Raw genomic sequence first — 27,284 nt, 5'->3', positions numbered from 1 at the left:
GATCATAACGAGTTAAAAGATGCAGAGAGAAGCAGAGGGCAAGACAATAACAGAGTGAACAAAACAGAGAGAACGGAGCAGTAAAAAAGAAATGCCAGTAATATTATAAACACAGAAGACAGACCAGGAGAGGATTTTACTGCAACACTGACCTGAGCAGGATTATATTACACTGCACTGCACTGCGCACACATACACAAACTCTCTCTCTCTCACTCTCTCTCTCTTTCACACACACACACACACACACACACACAGACACACACGAGAGGTGTGTGATGCCAGGTAGACACCATTTGTGTGTGTGTTATTTCTGAACAGAGGAGGCAAAGAGTGTGTGTGTGTGTGTTTGCTCCTTGCTAGAGTCACCTAGTGTGTGTGTGTGTCAGACAGCCATGAGGAAGATGTTGGCTCTCTTCTGCTTAATTTCACTGGCGACTCCTCTAACGGACGCATGGAGACCATCACAACCACGACTGCACTTCCAACACTCAGGTGAGGCAACTGACTTCTTTATCAAACTCATCTTTTCTATCTCCTAACCTTCACACAGACATTTTTGCATTTAACATGTTAATCCAGACATTATTGTGTATGTTCATTTTCTCCCACAATAGATGATATATTTCAAATAATGAATTAGGCTTGGGTCATTTAACATGCACAGTTACCATAATATGTTTGTCTGCATATTTCATAGTGCAACACTTAGGTGACTGACTTTCCATTGACTTCTGTTGCTTTTCTGTTGAGCTGTGTTTTTTGTTGTTGTTGTTTTTAATCTCTTAAAGGGATAGTTGACGCAAAATGAAAAATTCTGTTTTTCAAAAATTCTGCCATCATTTGCTCACCCTCAGGTTGTTTCAAACCTATAGGAGTTTCTCTCTTCTGCTGAAGACTCACAAATAAATATATGGAGGTCTATGGGGTCCATCAACTGTATGGTTACTAACATTCTTCAAAATATCTTCTTTTGTGAGAAGAAGAAAGAAATGCATTTGGGTTTGGAAAAACCTGAGTGTGAGTATACTAACTAAATAATGTCTGGATTAAAATGTTAAAATGCAGAATGGTTTGTGTAAATGCATAGTAGCATAGTTCACGTAAAAAAATAAAACTCTGACTGCTAATTGCTGACAGAATTGTATTTTTTGCATGAACTATGCTACTATGCATTTACACAAACCATTCTGCATTTTAACATTTTAATCCAGACATTATTTAGTATGTTTATTAAGCCATATTTCTCCCACACTGTAGATGATTTCAAATTGTATTAACTTAAATAATAATAATCATTATTTAAAAATTATTAATAATAATTCAATTGGTCTGCATAGTCTACAAAGCGAGACAACTGACTTTGAGCAGTTGGTATTTCTCCTAACCCACACACAAACCTCTCTCTATTTATCATTCTAATCCAGACGTTGATATGTTCATTAAGCTATTTTTCTTATTTTTAGGTTTTACTCTTATTGTGGACCCACATACACAAAAATGTTCAGTCTTTCATTTCTTCACACACCTTTCTCTCTTTTTAGCCCGATTACTATACTGTCATCTGTAATCAGCCATGGATTGACAGGAGTATATCATGTGTGACATTGTATAGACTGAAACTGGTGTGTGTTTCTCCATGACCTAGTTTAGAAAACCCTGCACAGACACAGCCGTTCGCCAGTCACACCTTTCTGACTATCAGGGACAAAAAAAAGTATATGTGAGAGAAATTATTGTTTGTGTTTACAGTTCAAGTAAAACATATCTTAATTAATCGGTGTATGTCTGTATGAATGTGTGTGTTGTGTTTACTTGGATTTTCTTAATTACCCAATTAGCCTTTCATTCACTTAGACTCTCAAAGGGTATGAACATAAGTGTGTGTTTGTGTAAGGGAACGTCTGGCGGTGGATTATTATACAGCTCATTTTGCCTTGATTTCCCTAATGAGATGATAAATGACAGCTCTTGAGTAGTACACACACATACTAACAACAATTTTGTGGGGATGCATAAGTGAAATCATATTCAATAATATAAATCCTTCAGATCAGCTCAATAAAATCTATTTTCCAGCTGGTCTGTTTTGATTGGTCAGTTTGCAGTTGATTGGCCTTCAGTAGGTGAGATTGATTGAGCATGAGCTTCAATCAATTAGCCACCCTGAGCTATAGTCCTAAGTGTGTGTGTGTGTGTGTGTGTGTGTGTGTGTGTGTGTGTGTGTGTGTGTGTGTGTGTGTGTGTGTGTGTGTGTGTGTGTGTGTGTGTGTGTGTGTGTGTGTGTGTGTGTGTGTGTGTGTGTGTGTGTGTGTGTGTGTGTGTGTGTGTGTGTGTGTGTGTGTGTGTGTGTGTGTGTCTGTGTGTCTGTGTGGTGTGTGTGTGTATTGGCTATAATTATGATGTATACTCATATTTTGCTCAGGTCAAGGGTCAAGGTTAGTAGGTCTGACTGACAGAGTTTTGAGAAATACCAGAACACAGCAATGTGTGTTCGCCCAGTTTATTTTAACTGTGTGTTTATGCATGAGCCCTGAGCCTTGTGTTCCCCTGTCACAGACTTATAGTCGCACCTGTTAACATTTTCACCTCACACAAATGAACAGGCCAACTGGCGGCCTGAGCAGTAATAGCCGATAACTCAATTTGCACAAGTGTATACTGTTCTTATCCGCCATAGCACTGTGGGAAAAGGTGTGCTCAAGGAAACACACCCTAACATTTATCTACACGTGTGAGCAAATACAAAACTTTGAAATGCCAATTTGTTTTTGATTCACAAATATGTTTTTTAATTCCCATTTAAATTCAGTTTGATTTGATTTCAAATTATTCGCACAAGCTATTTTCCCTATTTTACTTTAGAGCTGCTACAGCCAAAATGACTGAAATTTGCATCTTGAATAATTTTCCTGTTATAACTGTAAAGTTGATTTAAAACAATCTATATTGTATAAAGTGCTATATAAATAAAGGTGACATGTCTTGCAAGCTCTTTATTCAATTTAGGTTTCATTGCAATTTCAGAATATTTATTTATAATGCCCATTCAGTCACACTTTAGATTAAGGTCCATTTCTCATTATTAACTATGACTTTTGCTTTAATAAACTCATAATTTCTGCTTATAGTTAGTAGTTAAGTTTAGGTATTGGGTAGGATTAACAATGTAGAAACTGGCCAATAGTTTCAATATTCTAACATTAAATATTCAATATGCTAATAAGCTTAATAGTGAGAATTGGACTATTAACTAGTGTTACTGTCCGTTTTGCTTAAATATAAAAGGAATTTCTCTCAAAAGGAATTGTTATTTTAGTTTTAGCCGTTTTGTTATCACAATGGGCCCTTTTCACAGACTGCTGGTATATTTCCACAGTTATCAACATCACTAGTAATTTTTTTTAAATTTTAATTAAAAATAATACACATGTATAATGCTATACTTGGTGTTATATCACACTGGACAGTAAATTACAAAAAAAGATACGTGTTTCAGCTATATAAGGGAGTGACGGCAAAATACATTGATGTATATTTTTTATGTTTCTTAGCTGTACCACATGCTACACATTTGCACTAATCGAGTAATCCCGCATCAGTCCCTCTCATGACTGAGGCAGTCTAAATCTAATCTTCAGATATACACTCACAGCTTGTGTGTGGTTAAATATACAACAGTATGGGGCTAAATATATCCTCAGCTGGTCATAGAAAGATGGACAGAAGGGTTTGTGACTCACTTTGTGTGTGTGTGTGTGTGTGTGTGTGTGTGTGTGTGTGTGTGTGTGTGTGTGTGTGTGTGTGTGTGTGTGTGTGTGTGTGTGTGTGTGTGTGTGTGTGTGTGTGTAAGAGAGTAAAATGACAGTTGTAGTTGTACTAATGGTATAAGACCATCAGAATGTCTCACTGTTTGTCTAATTTAGTTTATGACTAAAAGGTCATGAGTCAAACTGATTACAGTCTAAGGCTAGGGGATTCTAGACCACCTAGTCATGAAAACTCACTTCCTGTTAAACACACAGGAGACAGGTGGAATACCAGCCCAGCCCATGATTTTAGCACACACACACACACACACATACACACCCTTGTTGCCACAGCAACTGCCCCCAAGAAAGCTGGCAATGAGTAGGACTGGTGCCACTGAGAAAAAGCCAGGAATGTGTGTGAGGTTGCAAGCTCTGACAAATTGTGTCCCTCGTGACAGCTGAAATTTTTTTGCATGTGGGTGAGAGAATATTTTAAAGGAGCGATAAACATGCAAACCTATAGAAAAAATTAAAATCAACATCATGTGTGCACGAGTGTTTGTATGATATTTTTTAGCACCTGGGTTTTTGGTGTATTAAGATATTATCTGACACACTCTCACTGTAATTAATTAATTTCCCATTATTCTCTGGGCATATTTTCAATAGAATGTCTATTCTATTCATCACATGTGTTATTTTATCTCTGTCTGTCTCATCCGCTGTTCAGATCTTTGAACAGGTTATTCTGCCCAAAGGTGAGCCTGTCTGCTCCACATATGAGTTTATATGAGTTCATTGTGTTAGGAAACGTAACTCTGGTTGAGAGTCTTAAATGTATTTAAAGCGATAGTTAGTACTAGGCAGTATATGACCAAAAATCTGTATCACAGTATTTTTTAAGAGTTTCATAAGTTTCATGGTATATCAAGGTATTTTCCTTTAATAGGTTTATAGTGGCTTATTTTACCTTCATAATTTTTTTTATTAAAGTATATTACTAAAGTATAATTTAAAATCATTTCATTTTCAAATTTACTTTGGTAATCAATTTATAAACCGAACAATTTAGTTCATTTAGTGTATAATTTCTTCAAATTAATCCAGACTTTTATTTTGACAGGTTGTCCTGAAGACCTTCGAGTGTCTGTGTGTTTGATATAGGCATACCAACCTTTTTTCTTTAATGAAATGGTGAAATGCTTGTAAAGTGATTCTCAGAGCAGATCTGGAGATGAATTTTGTGTATTAAGTGAGACAGCAGATGCTGAAAGCACCTTGAGCGCCACGTGTGCTGTAGGCCGTGTATGGATGAAACTATGGCGCTCATTAAAGGCGCACTATGTAGGATTTTTGCAGTAAAACGTCCAAAAACCACCAGGCCAGTGTTAAATATTTTGTTCAGTTGAGTTCTTACAATATCCCAAATGTTTCCAACTATTTGTAAATTGTGAGAAAATTGCTATTTTAACCAAGGAACCGGACGTCTGAGGGAGTCGCCTATAATTGCATCATATCTGCGTTACCTTAGGTTTCTAGTTTTATTTGGCAGAAACACTTTACTCTCACTGCAGTGTGCAACAAGTGTCAAAGCAGCCGCTGAGTGAACACACAGTGTAACGTCATAACATCATTGTAAACACACTTAAATGTATCTAATACGATAAACAGAGCTGCGCGCCGCTACCTCATACTCATGACCGGAAAAGCGGTAATGGCGCAGGCGACCGTGTCCCATCATAGTCCCGTTGCTCGCAAGCCGTGTGTTGTGACACAGCCTAAGAAGGGTATGCAGTTAATAGAGGTTCTGTGTCCATTGTTGTTTCCATTTCCATGCAGCCGAGGCTAGAGCTTTTAAGGTTTAAAAAAAGATGCAAAAGTGCCATAAAAGTCTCATAAAAAGTGGTCCATATTAATCATACACTATATTTCAAATCTGAAATCATAGCCTTGTATGAGAGAGATGCAAAGTTCGTTATTCGCTGATAATCTCAAGTGGGCTGTTAACTTTTGAAAATGGATCATTTGAAGCTATTGCACATCTTAAGAAGACTTGGGATTTAAAACATGAGTAGTAGACCATTTTATGACACGTGCATGGTCTTTTTTTAGTTTTTACCATTTTGGCGCTTGATGGCCTCATTCACTGTAATTACATTGGAAAAACTGAACAGGATACTCTTTTAAAAAATTCACCTTCTGTGTTGCATGGAAGAAAGAAACCCTCTTTCTCATTTTTTCCCTTTCCTACATAAACAATAATGCTAAATTGCATTTTCTTTATTGGCCTGTCAAATATAAAGGATTTGTGATGGAAAAACAGAAATGCTGCATATAGCCTAAGTTGAACTCTATCAGCCTAGAGGGTCTTCAATCCCACAGAAATGTATAAAATAACCTGTTTTCTTTTTTTCTATCTCTCTCTCTCTGCCTTAGAGCTGGTGCAGAGCGGCAGGCTCATGTCTCTCTCTGTGCCCTATGGGGATCTGAACTCTCTGCTGCCGGATGAAGACGGCCGTCGCCTTTACATTGGTATGAAGGACCATCTGCTGTCTGCCAGCCTGGATGATATTACTCAAAACCCCCGCAAGGTATGTACACACACCCACACACGCTGTTTCTCTTATATTCCTTGTGTTCATAAATAAGGGACAGTTTACTTGGCAATTACAGTTTTGCCACTCTTTTGCTTACAAAACTAGAAGTTTAACAGAATGTCCATGCTGCTCTTTTCCATACAATAAAGCAAATGGTGACCATGGGCTGACAAGCTGAGATAAATGGCTTCAGAAGACATGGAATAGATCTTATATAAATCATATCAGATGATGGTCATTTCACGCTTTTTGGAGTTAGACAGTCCCTGGTCACCATTTACTTTCATTGCATGGAAAAAAGATGTAACTCGAAGAGTAAATTAAAAGATTTTTTATTAAAGGGATAGTTCATCCATGATTACCGAAGTATCAAACAAGTACTCAAAGATTTTTATCTTATCAAAAGTCTCAGATTCGAAAAACGTTTTCATTAGCATTTGAAATTTAAAGACACAATAGGCTTTATGCCGTACGACAAACAGGAAAACAGGTCTCCTCTCTTGTCAGAGAAAGTGTTAACGACAAAACGAACTGACAGAGATATCTATAGACTTTTAAAGAAATCAGCTAACCTAGCTAGTTCTTTTTACGGTTATTTTTTATTTATTCATTTTTTACAGAAATTTGTTGCGCATAACCCCCATTAATGTATGCTTATTTTAAAACACTTTTTTGGATTGTGTTGCATGTATAATGCCCTGTGAGTGTATTTGTGCACGTGTGAGTAATAGTGTGTGTATGAGCCCATCCCTGCTTGTCTACATAACTAAGTGTGTGTTCATAATCATTTCATCTGAGTAATGCCAGAGTGGCATTCAACTGTAATTCCTGGTGATGAAATCAGCATATGCATCAACATTTAATATGAGTAAGAGAAGCTTTTATGCATACGTGTACACCAAATTCATATCTGTGTGTATGTGTGTGTATTTCAGATATACTGGCCTGCAAATCCAGATCGGATCCAGGACTGTATAATGGCTGGAAAAAACCTGCAGGTAAAACATGATATTATGTACCACATCTTATTTGGACAGGTTTTCTTGAAGTGTCTAATCGCAAACAAATCGAATCATTCTCAGTCCTCACTTATGGACAGTTTATTAGTTTTGCCTGTATGAAGCTCGGCCGACCTCACGAGCAGGCTTTGTTCACGAGCGCTAGTTTTCTGTTTCTGTCACAGATGGACTGTGCCAACTTCCTGCGTGTGTTAGAGCAGTATAACCAAACACATCTTTACGCCTGTGGAACTGGAGCGTTCAACCCTCGCTGTGCCTTCATCCCTACCAACCTCTTCCTTAGGGTAAAGAAGGACTACATTTCCCAGCATGCAACTCCCTCATAATCGCTTCCTGTTGTATTTGTGTACTCGTTTAATGTGCATTTATCATGTGCGTCTCAAGTGATTGACTAGAATCAAATTAATATTAGATTAAATTAATTATTTTATAATTAAATTTGAATAAAAGTGTTTATTAAAAAAGATCCAAAATAAAATATAATTGTATTAAAATGGTTACTTAATTTATTTTTAATAAACCAAAAAAATTGATAGGCCTACAGAGACAAACAGAAAAAAATATATAATCATAAAATATGAAAAAAATAAGTTTAATAAAAATAAAAAGTGTTGCATACAATACCCAAAAATAAAATAAAATATTGATTGAATTAAACTGAATTAGTTTGTACTGAATTAGTAAAAATGTTAGATTTAACATTCAACAATTTCTCTTTAAAAAAAAAAAAGTTACATACAGATCCAAACATGATTAAACAATTAATGTATATAAACAAAAATAAATAATTTGAACTGTAAATAATGTAAAGGGTTTTTTAGGCAGAGGAGCAAACGCTGGAGTATGAAGACACTGAATCAGGGAAGGGAAAATGTCCATACGACCCTCGCCAGAGAACAGCTACCTCCATCATAGGTAAGACTGTGTGTTTATAGTTTGCCGTGTTTATCTGTTTGTGTAAGAACATGCCAGTGTAACTCTGATCCAAATCTTGGTGTGTGTTTGTTCAGACGGTGAGCTGTACGCTGGCATCGCATCTGACTTTCTAAATCATGATACTGCTTTTATTCGGAGTCTGGGGGAGCGACATGTGATTCGCACTGAACAATATCACTCTTCATGGCTGCAAGGTGATACATGTGCAAACACACGCCTCAGCTAGCACAAAACACTTATAAAAATATACACACAGCATGTTGTTGACAACAATTAAGGATGCACTGTGCTTGTAGGCTAAACACAGGGAAGTACCATATTACAATAACAGATTTTATTATTTGTTTACTGTATTTTTGTCTCTCTCTCTAGGCGCTGAATTTGTACATGTTGCAGCGATGTCAGAGAGTGATAATGAGGAAGATGATAAGGTCTACGTGTTCTTCACTGAGCGTGCTCAGGAGGCAGAAGGGGCTGCTGGGAAGGTCCTCTATTCTAGAGTCGCCCGCGTCTGTAAGGTATCTAGAAGTGTGTTCCTACGTGCTTAACTATGTGCCCGTCTCTGTGAATCTGATAGGACGTGATGTCTCTGACTGTTCCTCAGGTTGAAAAGTGTTATGCAGATTCAAAAAGAAAGGTGTACATATATAATCTCCTAACAATGCATAGATCTGGGTAGATTAGATTAGTAAACAGAAATTCAGTTCTTGTAATCGTAATCAAATGTGTTTTATGTAGGAGAAATGGGCAGGAATAAAGATCTGAGGGACCCGGTTAACTTGCCATTACAATTTAGCCCTTGATGGAGTAATCTCTGAAATGGCAAGGCTTGGATGTTGCTCTCGGTCAGCAGTGGTGAGAATTTACCAACAGTAGTCCAAGGATGGACAAACCATAAACCAATGAGAGGGTGTTGGGCACCCAAGGATCATCGATGCAGGAGGGCAATGAATGCCATCCCAGCTGGTTTGAGCCAACAGGTCTGCTGTGGGACAATTCACACAAGGCTCCTGAACACCATTGAAAGCGCCCCTTACTGGGCGTGATGTGCGAGCATCAGAACTGGACCTTAGAGCATTGGAAGAAGGGTGCCTGGTATGATGAGTCCTGTTTACTTTTACATCACATGGACGGTTGTGAACGCCATTTACCTAGGAAAGTAAATGTGATGAGAGCGTGATGCTCTGGGCAATGTTCTGCTGGGATCTGCCATTGGTCCGGCCATACATGTGGATGTAAATTTGGCACGTGCTACCAACCTAAACATTTCTGCACACCACGCCTTTTTGACAATGGTGTTCCCTGGTGGAAGTGGCCTCTTTCAGCAGGATAATGCACCCTTCCTCACTGCACACATTGTTCAGGAATGGTTTGAGGAACATGATGAAGAGTTCCAGGTGTTGCCCCTGCATGGCTTCCAAATTTCTCAGATCTCAGTCCAATTGAGCATTTGCAGGATGTGCTGGGCAAACAAGATCGATTTACAGCAGCTCCACATTGCAATCTGCAGGACTTGAATGATATGCGTCTAACATATTGGTGCCAGATACCACAGGACACCTTCAGGGGTCTTTGATTAAGTCCATGCATAAGTGGGTCAATGCTGTTTTGGCAGCACACAAAGGATAAACAGCATATTAGGCGGGCATTCATAATGTTTTGGCTTATTGGTGTATATCTCACAATCAGAATTGTGAGTTATAAACTCGGAATTGGAAGAAATAAGTCAAGATTGTGAAATATAAACTCTGAAATGTGAGGTAAAAAGTTGGTATTACCTTTATCTGTGGCGGAATCATGTTTTCATAGATTTGTGTCATTTGGATATTGCAAAATTATTATTATTAACCTTACAAAAACTTCTGTAGTGGTACCCATAGAAAAATGGTATCAGAAAAGTGTGATTACCATATTCATGTACAAGGGTATCAAAAACATGCCAATAACATCAGCAGGGTACCTGTTCAAAAATCCATGTTACTATCTCCAAATAATCAGTTATACCGTGGTACTTTTTTGTTAAAGAAGACTAGCAGGAAAATGATATTATGGTAATGTATCTCTCTTTTTTTCTCACTTTTCTAGAATGATATTGGCGGCCAGCGTAGTTTGGTTCATAAATGGAGCACCTTTCAGAAAGCTCGAATTGTTTGCTCCGTACCAGGACCTGACGGCGTACACACACACTTCGACAAACTCCGTGAGTATTTCACATGCCACATGAAATGCCACACAAGATTACCTAATCAAAGTCTAAGCAAATCTCTCGAATTAAACAAGGCTTTGAGATAACCTAACATTTTTTTAGAATATAATTTATACTGTTGATACTGTGTGTGTGTCACATATGCCCAAACGTCCCTGATTTATGGAAAAATTTTATCAGTACACTCACAAACACACACAAACCACACACAGACTCAGACACACACGCACAGACAGAAACCGGTTTCTTATCAATCAGTCTATGTAAACAAAGTCCTCACATAGAATAAACAATTCTTGAATCCTCAGGCCGACCGAAGTTTTACTAATAATCTCATGCTCACATATCTATAAAATATACACATTAAAGCACATACATATTCATCAGATGACTATATTGACGATAGCACATCCCCTAAACAATCGGACACAAATAGGATATAAAACACACTGCAATAATCACAAATCAAGAATGGCTTCCATATCTAACTGCAGCTTTATCAAATCTGCAAGCGGCTCTGAACAGAACTATTCATCGTCGAGCGCCATGGTAATCTTTAAACAGCTAGGTTTACAGAACTTGTTTAACTCCGTGCATGTTCAGTTGTGTGAGTGTTGGAGAATTGCGAAATGTGTTTATTTCTTAGCCTACCAAAGTATTTCGAACATGCAAAACAGCAATGCTTACTTTGACTTGTGAATGTGAAAAGTGTTAATGATTGTATAATATAAACATGCTGTAAAGCTAATATGGATCTCATCTAAGCTGTACTTTTGCCCTGTGGTGGTAATCTATAAGAATTCACTTCTATGTCATGTTTATATTGTGCTCCACGGCCCCTAAACAACTACATCTCCCATAATCTCCCCTACATCTGGGACCCTCATGTTGCTATGGTTAGGATGAGCCAGACCACACTGCAGACAGTAAATGTTAATCAAGAATAGTTTATAGATTATAAGAAGAGACATGCATAAACTGACAATCAGATGGGAGTTGCTGGAAGAATAGAGCTAGAATTATATAGAATTTTATGTTTTTTATGTTATTGAATATGGAACAGATGAAACTTGATTAGATCTTAAAAAGAAAAAAAGAAAATTGACTGGTGTTTTTTTTTGGTATGTGAGATTAAAGGTACTCCAGAATGTGTCATGTTCTGGTGTACCGGTAAATGCGTTTAGATAATGTCTGTTTGTGTGTGTGGAGGTGATGCTGCTAGTTGTTGTGGCTCTGATTTTGAAGCTGTTGAATTGAAGCGAATTCTTATGTGTGATCTGTTTGGAATTTTAAATAATTAGTGGTTGAATGGGTGTGTTTAGATTTTTTTTAATGTTTTTGAAAGAAGACTCACCAAGTCACCAACTCACAATAATTTATGTGACCAAAATACAGTATATACTGCAATATTATCAATTATTAACTTAAAATACCAGTTTTCTATTTTAATATATTTTAAAATTTAATTTATTCATGTGATGGCAAATCATTATTACCCCAGTCTTCAGTGTTACATGACCTTCTGAAAATCATTCTAATATGCTGATATTGACATAGTGAGGAGGACAACTCATATTTACATATATGCTGACTCTAAAGTGTTTCAATGTTAGTGTCACACTTGTTGTGTAGATAATCAGAAAAAAAAAATCTCCTCTATTTTTCTCTTTTCCCTCCCTATTCTAGTTTTTGCAACTCTGAGTAATATCCAAATCTTTGTATTTATGGCACTTTTTGCGTCTCTTCGCCTCTTCATAACAGATCGCTTCCTGTACTCCTCAGTTCTTAGTCGCTTTGGATAAAAGCGTCTGCTAAATGCATAAATGTAAATGTATGTATTCCAAAAGACGAGAGGAAATTAAACAGGGTTTTAATGAACAGACACTAGCATAACACCATCAAAATAAACAACTCAAGACAAAGGACTGAAGAAACTGAGGTTTTATGCTGCCTTCACGTGCTATCTGAAATTGAATAAATTCCCACTTCAGAAATCGTGATTACGAGCTTGTTGCATTCAAGTGATTTGTTGTCGGGATAGACAGGAATCATGGAGAACACCAGGTTTATTCTATGTGGTGTCCTATGCACTGACAACCATATAAATATTTACAATGCCATCCAGAAATGTAGGCTATTTTTGCGTGTATAAAACACAATATGCTTCAAATGATTACTCATATGTAAATAAAATATGCACTACATTAATGACAAGACAAGATGACCTAGTTGTTTTGGGGGAGAAAAACTAATAAGTGATAACAGTCACAGCGGTAGTTCTCCCAGCCACCATGTTTGAAGTTTATGACACGTACATCTCGGAAATTTGGGTAGCCTATCAAAATTATTTCCGCACTTCCCAGTGGTAAACACGACGTCAGAGGGCGTTCATTGGCAATGTTTACCTAGGAAACTCATATTTACGATAATTCTAATAGCACACGAAGACAGCATTAAATACACAGGGATGGCAATCAACAGAACAACATACAGGTGATGACTAATCAAGAACCATAGCAACAAACAAGTGGCGGGAAAACTGATAACAAAGAAAACTGAGTCAAACCAAAACACAGGGACAAGTACTCAAGCAAAACAGAACAAATATGTGACAGTTGGATATTTTAATGGGCTCATATAATGATACATGCACTTTTACAAGCTGATTGTATGGAAATGTGTTAATGAACACAGCAGTCATTTTAATGTTCCTAAATCTGAACCGCTGAAGACGCAGTGGCTGAGTTTTGTTTTCGCAAATGCTTTATTTGCGCGAACCGTAAAGCATTTCTCACCAGACTGCTTTATAACCGAGGGTCAGTATAAAGCAGGTTCTGCTCCTAAATAAAGATCTGTAAGTGACCAGCTATTCGTGTTCCTGCTGCCCCTCCGGAAGAAGTGAGTGTAGTTTGAATTACGGTTAAATTACGGCATGCTTTATATGTATGACGTTCTTAATATAATTCATAATCCCACGTTTATATTGAACAACACGTTATGGTTATTGTGTTATTAAAAACCGTGTATGCTGGTTTTAAAGTCAATGTGGACATGGTAACACTAAGCTTATAACGGTGTCTGTTACTGTCAACAACATCATGTTGTAACCGTTATTACAATGCATAGATAATGTTACACATCACTGACAAACCGACATTTACAGAATGTTTTTTTTTATTGGCATTTGCTGTAACATTAATCTGTCAAAATACATCCGTTAACAAATAGCATTCGCACTACGCTAACGTTACCCTGCCAAAGTGACATTACATTAACCAACCATTCAGAAACATCCTTTTTATCCTTAATTGTCGAATTTCGTTGGAGCTGTCGTCTTTTCCCGTGTCCGATTCTGGTTCAAATTGATACAGTTGCACAGATGTGTCCTCAGAGACTCCCGTCACCATCCTGTCAAGGGCAACAGCTCCATGTGCAATAATCTTGAATCCACCCTGAATGCATTTTTAAACTGCATGATGATAAACAGGGTGCGAACTACGGGGGAGCTAGGGGGAGCTCGGCTCCCCTAAATAAGACATGGGCTCCCCTGAAAACATGATTTGTGAAATTTTGGGGGGTCTCAAAAAATATTGACACTGTGTTATTTTGAGGTGCAATTTCAGTTTTGTGTAATGTAATCATTGTGGATTATTATATGCAAAATTGCTAAAAATATATAATTAATTCATGCATGACGGCGAGTTAAATCTAATTCACTTCAATAAAGATAACTATACATGCTGTTCTTGTCATGACCATCAAGGTGTGGTGGCGCCGCGGTGCAAATTCCACTCATGTTAGTTTTTTCTACGAATCTTTGCGTTGACATGTACTGAACTGGTACATGTCAATGCAAAGATTCGTAGAAAAAAACAAACAAACGAATATCCACTTCTTGATCTTGGATTTCTGGACGAACAGCAAAGGAAGCTGACCCCAGGCCTCTGTGGTCGAGTCTGTGTTAAGGCATGTTATTCTCAATTATGTGTTGTGGCTGAGTTGATATAGGTATGTGTGACTATCGATGTCCTAAGCCTAGTTGAACGGAGGAATTATGGTATTCTTCTGTAGCCTGACGAGTAACTTTAACCGTTGTTCATGTGAACTCAAAGACAGCCGGATGCTTTGTTTATAGACGATTTGTGGGTGGTTTTTTGACCTATCAATTTGTGTTTTTTTTTCCCTTTATTAAAATCAAAGATGTTCTTCAATGATTGTATTTTAAGAGCAGGGACACGTTGTGTGCATTTTGTTTTGTGATTTCACCGGAAAGAATAGTCTCTCTCCGCAATGGCATTAAGCGATATATTGACACGCTCGTCTGTGTGGGAAGGAATATACAAGTCCTCTTTTGAGCCCCCCCCCCCCCCCCCCCCCAAAAAAAGAAAGAAAAATGGGCTCCCCCAAAGGTCACGGTATAGTTCGAACACTGATGATAAATACATCTTGAAGGGATTGTTCGCCCAAAAATGAAAATAATCCCATAATTCACTCACTCTTAAGCCTTCTGGTGGACCTTCTTCTGTATTCAACCTACGAAGAAAGTGTAACACCTCTCGTAGTTCAAAACGTCAACGTCACACCAGTTACATTTTACATTAAGCTGAATACAGAAGGTGGTCCACTGAAAGCTAAATATGGATATTTATCTTACAAAAACCTGTCGATTTGCTTCAGAAGGCCTTTATTAACACCCCGAAGCTGTTGATGCACTTTCACTGCCATTATAAAGCTTGGAAGAGCCAGGACATGTTTTAATCAGAGGTGGACAAAGTACACAAGTTCATTACTTGAGTAAAAGTTAAAGTACTGCTGGTCAAATATTACTCCGTTACAAGTGAAAGTTGTAAACAGATTTTTACTTAAGTAAAAGTACAGAAGTATTTGTTTTCAAAAGTACTTAAGTATTAAAGTAAATTTCCTTTTTTATGTCAACTCATTATTTTATTATTGTTGTATAAATGCACATTATGCCATCATGGTTTAAGCCAGTCAGTGATGCTCCATCCGACATGCTAGCCTACGACTAACTTAAACTCATTTAAATACTTGTATAAAAGTTAAAAAGCTCTTTACAAAGCTGCTGTCACTTTAATGCTGAATGCACAGATCCAATACACTGATACACATTTGATATTCTCCCAAATATTTATGTTAACTTAAGACATAATCAGCTTTGTTTATGGGAATACTCGTAAAAAAGAGTGATTCCTGAAACTCTTTCTTCAAAAACCCAAACACCTTTTAAAGAAGAAAAAAATCATCCACTGACTTTAAAAGCTGCTACAGAAATGACTTTCGACTTTAAGGACCTTAATAGAAATGTAGTGGAGGAAAAAGTATGATATCTGTCTTTTAAATGTAGTGAAGTTAAAGTCACAAGTTTCCAGAAGTACAGAGATACTCAAAAAGTGTACTTAAGTACAGTACTCAAGTAAATGTACTTAGTTACTGTACACCTCTGATTTTAATATAACTCCAACTGTATGCGTCTGAAAGAATAATGTCATATACACCTAGAATGGCTTGAGGGTGAGTAAATCATGGGGTAATTTTCATTTTTGGGTGAGCTATCTCTTTAAAATGAGTGCACCAGTACATATGCAATTTGTCTTGGTGGTCTGCTGAATGTTTTGAAGACCGTCAGTGTCTGCGTGTGTTCATTTTCACGTCTACGGTGGCACCCCCATCCTGTTTCCACATAATCTACTTGCTAACTCTAGATGGGGATGAGGGAGGACAGCAGAGAGCAGGAGAATCAGAGGTTAGGAGGGATAAGGATGGATAGGGGCAGGATAGAGAAGTGTCAACAAGTGCAGGACAGACAAAACTATCTGTGCTAAAGTAGAACAAAAGCTTTTGTTGGAGGAAATTGACACAACTATAGCATCCCCGCAAAAGTGAAAGAGAAGAAGAGCAAGAGAATAGGGTGGTGGTGATTACAATCTGAAAAGGAGAAGAGATTGATGGAGGAGGGGTGGGACAGAAATGAGGGCTAGTAATGGGATTGAGAGGGGAAGAGGGAGTGTGAATGCTTAATTAAAGGGATTCTGTTAGAGTGTAAAATATGAGGGGGAAACAGAGCGCTGTGTGCATGTGTGTGGTTTACCAGAGCGGTGAGTAATAAAGGCTGCGACCATTTTATAGTGCAGATCTAGTTTATGTTCTCGGTTTAAAACAGTTTACGAGAGTCCGTAAATTTGTAGTAGCATGTCCGCTGTAGCATGAATGTTTAATACTGTGGTTTTCAAACCCGTGGGTCATGTCCCTTATTTTTTGTTGATGTCAAGGGCTGTGTGTTTGATCAAACTCCACAGTATTTTGGATTTGGGTCTCTAAGATGTTTGAATCTTTTTGAAAGTCTCTTATGCTCACCAAGCAGCATTTATTTGATCAAAAATACAGTGAAAACAGTAATATTGTGAAACATTATTACACTGATTTATTAAATATAAATTTAAAATTAAAATGTAACTTTAAAAGTTACTCTGTCTTCCTAATATGCGGATTTATTGCTCAAGAAACATTTCTATAGAACATTATTAACAATGTTGAAAACAATTGTGCGGCTTAATATTTTTGTGGAAACTGAAAAAAGTATATAAAAACAGCATTTATTTGAAATAGAAATGTTTTATAATGTTATTTACTGTCTCTTTTGAACAATTTAATATGCCCTAGGTTTTTAAGCTTTTCTTACTTAGTATTTTTGTCTTGTTTCCAGTCTAAATATCTACAAATTCTTACATTAAGAGGCATTTACTAGACAAGCAAAAATTATTGTCTTGTTTTGGGGACAAATAACTATATTTGCTTTTGCCTAAAATAAGCTAAATAATTGACCAATGAGGTAAGCAAAATAATTTTGTTTTCTGTTTGTATTGAGATTATTTTGCTTACCCTACTGGCCAATTATTTTTATTAATTTTTTTACTTATTTTAAGCACAAACTTGCTTAATTTTGAGTTATTCCGACCCCAAAACAAGACAATAATTATTAGTTGTCTAGTAAATGCTTCATGTTTTAAGAATATTTATATGTTTGGAGTGGACTAGAAAGACAAAAACACTAAGTAAGAAAAGCATTTTTTGCAGTACTGTTTTAATAAAAGCGTACTGACCCACATGTTAATCATTTTGCATGGTTAAGTCTGTTGAGTTCATTTACATGATACATTTTTGTATACTTCTATAGTTGGTCACTATTGTGGCTTTGTTTTAGGCTGCACTAGACATCCACTGTAAAAATCTGGGTCCTGGAGAAAAACCAGTTGAAAACCACTATCTTAACGTGTGTGTTTGATTTGATAAGGCGTATGATCATATCTGACATGGCTGGAATGTGAGAATGCAGAAATGAACTAGCGTACCCTCAACAGCACAAATTTGTTGTGAAGATATAGGTGTTTGTGTGTTTTTGAACAAAAGTGAAACCGCAAATATCCTACGTTACGCAAGTTTATTTGTATGAGAAAGAGAGTGTGACCAGGTAAATATTCTTTTCATGAGTTTATACAGCCTTGATATGAAACCAGAGACCCCACACACTTGCTCTCTCTCATTAGCATAGACTGGGGAGCACACAAAGCACACTTAATATTCTAATCCCGTTTTCTGTTTTTTCCGTAGAGGATATTTTCATACAACGTGGAAAGGACAAAACGAACCCCCTCATCTATGGGCTCTTCACCACTACCAGGTGAGTCTTACACACTGACCTGGTTTTAGATTTTAATCTAAGCGCAAGAGCTGACATTAAAAAAGGACATTTCTGTCAACATTAAGTCACCTTCCACAACATACCAAACTTGCTTGACTTTTTTTATTATATACTGTAAAACAAAAGTTGCTGCCTTACATTTTTAAGTACAATTAACTTGGATATTTCAACTTAAAGTACATTAAACTGATTTTTTAAAAATATATTGTTGAGTTCTTTATAACTTATGAAAGTTCATAGGCTTAACTTATTTTGGTGAAATCAAACATGTAAAAATATATGTCATAATTTTTTTATTGATCATATCATTTTTTACAGTGTACATAAAACATAAGAAGAGATGTTTTTTAGAAAGTTGAATCTGCTGTTCATCATAAAAAACCGGTGACTGGGGGCTTTCAAGCTCCAAAAATTGACAAAAATGATCATCAAATTTGTCCATATGACTGATTTGAAAGATTTTTTTTTACAAATTTGTGTGACAAAAATTCACAGTAAAGACATTTATAAAGCTGCGAAAGATTTCTGTTATAAATAAATGCTGTTCTTTTTCATCAAAAGGTCCTGAAACAAAAATCATGGTTTACACACAAATATAGAAGTTACAGTAAATCCATGTGTCCACCAAAGCGTTTTTTTTTTTTTTCAAGTGGCTGTTGTGGCCAATTGTTTTCAATGGGAGCGCCACGTTTTTAGAATACCATGAGCATAATGAGGGTGCTCTGCATTTTTTACCAATCACCAGGAGTTGAAGAATATGCATGAGTAAAATGCAGCGCTCATGCACTGTCACTTTTTACACAGCCGACCAATCACAGTGGAGGAGGGCCGGGACAAATACAACACCGACCAACTGCCACATTTTGCATGTACAACGTCAACAGATGACAACAACAAGCATAATAACTGAACAAAATAATTTAACACAAGAGCCAGAGCAAATACTTTACATTGTATCAACATTTTTATATAGAATCAAGACAGAAAAAAAGTATCTGTGAAATTAAACTAGTAACACTACCGTGGATATCCCATAGCAGCAAAGAGTTTCAACGGTCTCAGCCATGTTTCAACTGTGTTTGTTTTGGTGGTTTCACTATCAACAGCGTTTACCAGAAATGTTGTACTGTACTTTGAGCACAACTCTTTTCAACATTGATAGTAAGAAATTATTCTTGAGCTCCAAATAAGCATATTAAATTGCTTTCTGCAGGAACATGTGACACTGAAGACTGGAGTAATGATCAAATTACACACATTTTACATTTTAAAATATATTAAAATAGAAAATTGGTATTTTAAATTGTGATAATATTCCAGTACTGTATTTTGGTCACATAAATGCAGCCTTGGTGGGTCTTCTTTTGAAAACATTTAAAAAATCTTACCTTCCCCAAAACACTCTCACACACACAAACACAAGACTGAATAGAAAACAGTTACTTTAATTCGTTATGATATTTCACATTATATTAGTGAATAAATGTTTTGCCTTTTTTACACACAGAGCTGTTGTATAGCTTTAGAAATCATGTTCACAACTGTAATGATACTGTTATGGTGGTGTCTTCTTGTTTTTTTTTTGGAGCTTGATGGCCCCAAGTCACCCTTCACTTTAATTGTATGGAAAAGAGTAGCGTAAAAGTCTGACTTTTAAAGTCATGAATACCCTGTGTGTGTATGTGGTTAAGGGTGTGGATAAAATAGCAGCATTACTGAGTCATACTTTCCTGCAGGTCTATAATGACATTAATGATGCTCCCATGATGTTTAAAACACATTAGAAGTTGAACCAATTTTACATCAGCCATCTCAAATTGCATATGCATTCATCTTTCTTTGTGAAAATGTGTGTGTGTGTCTGCCCAAGGTTTTGGAGAGGGTTGCTTAGGGTGGAGTGCACAATGAAGTATGGATTCTGAAAAAGCTGTTTGGAAAGAGTGACAGTGTTATTGCTCTCTGTTGAGCTGTTCCACTGAGTGTGTTAACTCTCTCAGAGACTCTTAAACACTCCAGCTTTCAAAGCAGACCCAAATTCAATTCACTTTAGAGCAGATGACACTGCCACTTTCATTTATGCCACCAGAGCTGAGTTTTAATTGGATTTAAGCTGGGTCCAAAACACGCAGGACAACTGAATAAGATGAATGTTGTTGCTTTGATACATTGTGATTGATTCATGTGTTTGTATTTGATGCGGTCTACTGAACTCTCAATCAATTAATAATTCATGTATCTATTTTTATGTTTGTGTTTGTTTCCTCTCCTTACAGCAATGTCTTGAACGGATCCGCTGTGTGCGTGTACCGCATGCAGGATATTATTAGAGCTTTTAAAGGAAACTTCCTTCACAGGGAGGGACAACAGTACAAGTGGACCGAGTATACAGGCCGAGTTCCCTATCCCAGACCTGGCACAGTGAGTCTTCCCATATGATAAGCTGATCATTATTTTCATGTTATGGTCCATATTCAAACTAAATAAACTAAATATAAACTCAATCATTTTAAATGCTAGAAATTAATTTAGGCATCACAGCAGTGTAATGTACAGTATAAAAATGGTGATTCATTTTAAGATTTCATTAAATTATTAATATTTTAACTTTAAAGTCTGTATGAAATTAAAATTCTTAATGCTTTTTTATAAATCTTACTTTGAATGATTCATTCATCCGGTCTCTTTTTTTGGTCCTTGTAATTTAGACAGTAATACTGAATTTCTGTCAATATTCAGTGTCCCAGCAGCACATACGGAGGCTTTAAATCAACGAGGGAATATCCGGATGACGTTATCTTCTTTAGCCGCACACATCCTTTAATGCAGGAGATGGTGCATCCTCTTGGGGGCCGTCCTTTGCTGATCAGAGTGGGCGTGTCTTATAAGCTGACCCGCCTCCTTGTGGACAGAGTGGAGGCAGTAGATGGACAATACGACGTGCTATTCATCGGCACAGGTGTGTGTTTGTGGTCAATGTTAAAATGAACTGCAGGTTTACTGAATTTAGGATCTTTATTATGTGATATGTCTGTATAGTTTGTAAATATTATTGTATGTAACAACAAAAAATTCCAAGGCACTAAATAAAACGCCTTCATTAAGTTGGGTCATTAAAACATAAAAAAATTATTGATCAACATGTTTTGACATAAAACAGCCTTCCTCAGGATAAAAATCCATCGTTCACATCAAAGCAGCTGGTTAACAAGTGGGATTGACTAAAACCAACCAACTCCTATACAGATTCATACGTACCAACACTTGGTGATTCTATGGGTCATCTCTCGTCACACACGAGAGTCTGTCCATTAATTTTCTTGGGAGTGATTTTTTTTTTTTTTTTTTTGGTAGGTTGCCAAGTCTTTTGCCTATCCTCCAGTTCACACCTACAGACAATATATCGTCTCCAAATCACCTGTACTGCATGTTTTTTGTATTGTGGGGAAAACCCACACAGACACAGGAAACTCCACATCACAAAGCCCTCACAACACACAAACTCCACATCACAAAGCCCTCATGGCTAAGCCAGGACTCAAACCGGGGACCTCCTGGCTTTGAAGCGACATTGCATTTCTACCTCTTGTAGTACATGGAATAGTTTCAATACCTATCTATTTAAGGGAGCTATCGCCTACCATGACCCACCTCATTATAAAGCCTTGCCAAAGGACACCAATTTCTACTGCAAATAGCATATTTATGTTCGCTCAATCTCAAATTTAGTTTGACCTATATGAAATGTCCACATTCCAACCTATCATTTACATAAGAAGACTTACAATTAATGAAAGACTCAATTGGATACACTTCACCAGATAACACATCAGTGAGAGTTTTATGTGTATGTGTGTATTCAGATTCTGGGCTGGTTCTGAAAGCGATTCTCCTTCCCAAAGCTACTGGACAGAATCAGGAAGTCACTCTGGAACAGCTGCAGGTTTTTAAGGTAAAAATCTGCAGCTTTAACATTCCCGATTCATGAGGAGGACTTTTTAGACTTTACACATTAACTGCTCATCTCCTGTCATTCAACAGAACAAGTCACCAATCACTGCCATGACGATGTCCAAAAAAAAGGTACAATGTTTATCAATAGACGCACACATGCAAATGTACATGACTATACACATTTTTATATAACATTTCCATCCTGTCACCACGGCAACTTGAGAGGGTGGAAGACACTTTAAAAGAAACTGAGAGTTTTCACACATTTTTTTCCATGCTAGAATGGAAAGAGCGCTGTAATTCTGGAGCTGTATACAGTAATGTGGTTAAAATGTTTGGGTTTCTGGCACAGTATTCCTGCTTACTGAAAAATGCAGTAAACAGGATCACAGCCCATATCATTGTGTGTGTTGTGTGTGTTTTGTCTCCAGCAGTGGCTGTTTGCTGGATCAGCAGAGGGTGTGGTTCAGTTGGGTCTGTTCCACTGTGATCTGTATGGCCAGGCTTGCACTGAATGCTGTCTTGCTAGAGACCCATACTGCACTTGGGACGGACACTCTTGCAGCCCATACATGCCAACTGCACACAGGTGACGCACATCCCACACGCATATTTTACCTTGATTACAACTGATAAAAAATTGTAAAAAGCATCTTGTATGGGCAGCTTGTTTGATAGAATCCGTTACATAAGCAGTGTCCCTTACATTGAAACCACTTTGGTATTTGGGATATCGGAAATGAATCTGATCTGAAACATTCCTCCTTGTCTGCAGAAGAAATATTCGTCAGGTTAATGATGACGGCAACCCGCTGAACCAGTGTGTCAGACAGGGAGGTAAGAGACACGGACAACCAGACATTTACTGTTGTTAAACATCCTGCTTAGAACAAAATTTTATTTTAATGCTCATTTTTATGTGTTTTTCATTGTTGATTTCATTCATTTAAATCTTGGTGAAAACTAAAAGGTTAAATTAACTCTCATCATTTAACCTTTAGAAAAACACAATTAACATAAAGTAATTGAGTCTTAAAAATCTGGTGACCATGTTATGAAATGCATGTGCACATAGATAGACCAACTATTAATTAATAAAAGGTAATATGTGACCCTGGGCCACAAAACTAGTCATAAGGGTCTTTTTATTTATTTATCGGGATTACTACATCATCTGAAAGCTGAATAAAAGCGCTCTATTGATATGGTTTGTTAGGATATGACAATATTTGGCCAAGATGAGACTGTTTGTAAATATGGAATCTGATGGTGCAAAAAAATCGCCAAAAATAAAACAAATATTGAAAAAAAAAATCACCTTTAAAGTTGTCCAAATGAAGTCCTTTAGCAACGCATAGTACTACTACTACTAATAAAATTGTATATATTAATGGTATGCCATTTACTGATAATCTTTATGGAACATTTATGGAATCTTTACTTAATATCCTAATCATTTTGGCATTAAGGAAAAATGTTTTTTTGGCTACTGTTGGCTATTGCCACAAATACACCTGTGCAATTATTAATTTTAAAAAATTTTTAAGCAAGTTATTTATATATTCTGCAATAGTGTGGCAGTAGGTAATATCAATTTACATTTTCAAATATTTATTTTGCCATTAAATGTAATAATCAATTTCAGTGAGAATTTGAAATTTTCCTTGCACCGTGAAAATTTTCAGTTGGAGACAATAGGTGTCATAATCATCGTTATAATCATCAACATTAAAATAAATAAACATTTGAAATCTATCTGTCTGTGTGTAATGACTGAATACAATGTACAAGTTTCACTTTTTGAATGGAATTAGTGAAATAAATCAAATTTTTGATTATATAATTATATGACCAGCACCTGTATATATGCATGTATGTGTATATTTAAAACAATAATAATAATGATAGTAAAGTATAATTATTATTACATTTTCTTTATTGACTTAATTGCATATAATAATTCGATTTTTATTATTATTTACAATTTAATTGAAAGCCCTTATTGTTTCATTTAAAATATTCTTTCCTTTTGTTTGAATTATTTAATTCATTGTTATTTAGCTGGTCTTCAGGTGGAGGCAGAGGAGAAGACACTAGTTGTTGCCGTGGGTAACAGCACCTACCTAGAGTGTCTACCCAAATCTCACCATGCCACCGTCACCTGGTATAAAGACATAGGCGAGAACAGCTTGGAGCGACATAAGGTACACAAACCCTGAAAATATACACACGTTTATCAATATTGGGATTATTTGAACTAAATTTGAACCCTCTGTATTTCAGGTCACATCTGGAGAGCAGCTGGTTGTCATCCACAGGGGCATCCTCATTCCCCGGACAGAGCTCAGTCATGGCGGTGTTTATCACTGTCAGCTAGAAGAGCATCAATTCCGCTGGACAGCCGTTACTATTCGTTTAATTGTGTGGAGCCCCGCCCTGCAGCCCTTCCTCGGCACCGCCCAGCCATGGTACCAGGATGTGATGGCACTGATCAACCACAGCAAACTGGAGCGGCACTGCAAAGAACTCAGCCAACGTCACAACAACAAGGAATCAGGGAATCACAAGCATAACAAACAAGACAGAAAGAAAGCAGACCGGCACAGAGGAGGGGGAGAGAAGGAGAAAGGAAGGGGGAGGAAAAACCGGAGCAGAATGCAGAGTTCAGCACAGAGGCTGCCCAGGAGCGCATAGACAGGTGTTTACAAAGCTGCTCAAAACAAATAATTACAACAAAACATGCAATATATTGTATAGTACATTCATGTCATATTAATACGTTTGCACTGTTCCTAAACCTAATGAGCTGTCTGCATGCGGCAGCATTTTACAGCATCAAGCTCATTAAAAAATACATACAAGCTGAGGGATTAGAAAAGAAAAATGTAGATAAATAAACTTATTTTAAAGTGAAAGGAAAATATCCATATTGTTCAAAAGTTTGGGATCAGGAAGATTTTTTTGATACTTTTATTCAGCAGAGATGCATTAAATTGACGGTAAAGAGATAAAGATATTTCAAATAAATGCTGTTCTACCTGAAAGACTCAGAAGGCAAGAAAAACATTTGCATTAGATTTATTTAGAGTTTATATACAATGAGTATCGAATAGATGAAATGTGTAGGCTCGGTCTATAGTCTGAATTCGGAGGGTAGCGAATGCTTGCAGTTCCTGCCTGAAGATGAAGGCAGGGGCGGAGCTTACCCCCTGATATATGGACAGGGTGGTGGTGGTGGTGGGGAGGATGAGGTCACATGTGCTGCGTTCCACTCCACTTTAAGACACACACTTGCAAACTTCCCTAAGCACTTCCCCTTGGGGGAATCCCTGCCGCCATTTTGAAGTGCGTTCCACTTCGTGAAGTGGACAAGGGAAGTTTGTATGGACAGACCCTTGCTCCCTCGATTTTGACTGAGTGAGCGAGTCTACTTCATATGTACACTTCAGGCAGCTTCATATACCACAATGCAACGCGATTGTGACGTCACCACATATCACGTTTAATTTACCCCACCACAAACTATAACTATTTTTAAAAACATTTAAAACAACACAAACACATCCATATACATATAGAATGCTGCATTTAACAATTTCGTAAAGGTAAAAAATAAATAATTTATCAACTCCATAGTGGATTCCAAGTAATCAAGGGCTTAGGGCGTTCCAGTTCAGTCCATTTGCAAAGTTTCCGCCAGTAGTGGGCTCTCATGCAACGTAGGCATGACGCACATCCGAGTGAACGAGACGGAGGGAAGTTTGCGAGTGAAGGGCATGATAAAAACGAACTGGAACGCAGCACTGGTGGTGGTGGGGAGGATGAGGGTGAATGCCGGCGTCAGTGTCTACGAACGTAGTAATGGGTGGGAACAGAACTTATATACTACAGATGACGAATAATGATTGGCTAGATGGATAAGTAATGAATGACGTGATGTTTGAGTCTTCCAGGTAGAACTACGCTAGAGAGCTCCCATTTCTTTTAACTTTTATAGTCATAAAAAAATCTTGCCAAAAAAAAAAAAAAACATTATATATACACATGTACAAAAATATAAAGCAGCACAACAAATCAGCTTATTAGTATGATTTCAGAAGCTCGCTAACCCCTTCATAGACAGCAATTTAATTACCACTTTCAAGGTCTAGTAAGGTAGATAAGACATCATTAAGATAGTCTATGTGACCCCAGTGGTTCAACATTAATTTTATAAAGCGACCAGAATACTTTTTGTGAAGTCTCCTATGCAGTTTACGTTGGCAGCTCCTGTGTCAGCATCACACGTCGTCACATGCGTCGTGGTGCTCACGTGAATAGCTTCGGACAATGGTAGGTCGACATTCTGGCATAGCTCTGACGTAACTCGGAAGCGCTGCACTATATTTACTATGTCAGCAACATAGGAGAGAAGAAATTGTTGAATAAAGTCGTTCTTTTTGTTTGTTTTTTGTGCACAAAAAGTATTCTCATCGCTTTATAACCACTGCAGTCACATGGACTATTAATGATGTCTTTCCGGGTCTTGAAAGTGGTAATTAAATTGTTGTCTCTGAAAGGATCAGAAAACTAAAAATATCTTAATACATCTTACTATATAGGTCTTGCGTGTTTGGACCGACACGAGGGTGAGGAATTAATAACAGAATTTTCATTTTTGGGTGAACTAACCCTTTAAGTACAATGGATTGCTGCCTGTGTAGACAGCGAGGTAGCTCACTAGGTTTTGGAACAAAACTAATATCTGAATCATGTGAAGGACTGTTGCTAAGCAATTTAAGAATGATCTGGAATGGGTGTGGTCAAGAAAAGTGTTTACTTTAATATTAAAAATAAATTGATTATTTGAGGACAGTGTTAAGCATATCTGGGAAATCTTCTAAAGCAAGGGAGTGTCTCCAAATGATCTTATGTCAAATAAAAAGAAAAATCTTCCAAAGTTAGGGAGCATCTGAAAAAAGTTCTTTGTTTTAAAAAGACTCCAGTGTTGATGGCACTTTTTCATCTGTACTGAAATGTATTGCCTTATTTATCTTTCATTGTATTTATTTTTCTTGTGTTTTAGTGGTTTTTGTTTATATTGTCTTATGTTTTAAGTTTAAA

At 37.0% G+C, this 27,284-nt stretch overlaps 1 protein-coding gene across 2 annotated transcripts; it reads left to right on the top strand.

Moving 5' to 3' along the window:
* On the top strand, window positions 1–25,401 carry sema3h (sema domain, immunoglobulin domain (Ig), short basic domain, secreted, (semaphorin) 3H). Of its 2 annotated transcripts, none has more exons than XM_067412644.1 (17): window positions 1–495; window positions 6,189–6,343; window positions 7,285–7,347; window positions 7,533–7,652; window positions 8,190–8,283; window positions 8,379–8,498; window positions 8,677–8,822; window positions 10,390–10,504; window positions 18,140–18,209; window positions 20,504–20,648; window positions 20,967–21,186; window positions 22,091–22,179; window positions 22,269–22,310; window positions 22,616–22,770; window positions 22,957–23,018; window positions 24,243–24,385; window positions 24,465–25,401. In XM_067412644.1, the coding sequence occupies exons 1-17, from the start codon at window positions 396–398 to the stop codon at window positions 24,873–24,875; spliced, it is 2,250 nt and encodes a 749-aa protein (XP_067268745.1). In that variant the 5' UTR covers window positions 1–395; the 3' UTR covers window positions 24,876–25,401. The 2 variants fall into 2 exon arrangements, with proteins under 2 accessions (XP_067268745.1, XP_067268744.1); XM_067412643.1 differs by having other exon boundaries at window positions 22,613–22,770.
* Window positions 25,402–27,284: the final 1,883 nt, after the last annotated feature.

The sequence above is a fragment of the Pseudorasbora parva genome, chromosome 13 (assembly GCF_024679245.1).
Source record: "Pseudorasbora parva isolate DD20220531a chromosome 13, ASM2467924v1, whole genome shotgun sequence".
NCBI lineage: Eukaryota > Metazoa > Chordata > Actinopteri > Cypriniformes > Gobionidae > Pseudorasbora > Pseudorasbora parva.
This window is presented reverse-complemented; position numbering and strand designations above follow the sequence as displayed.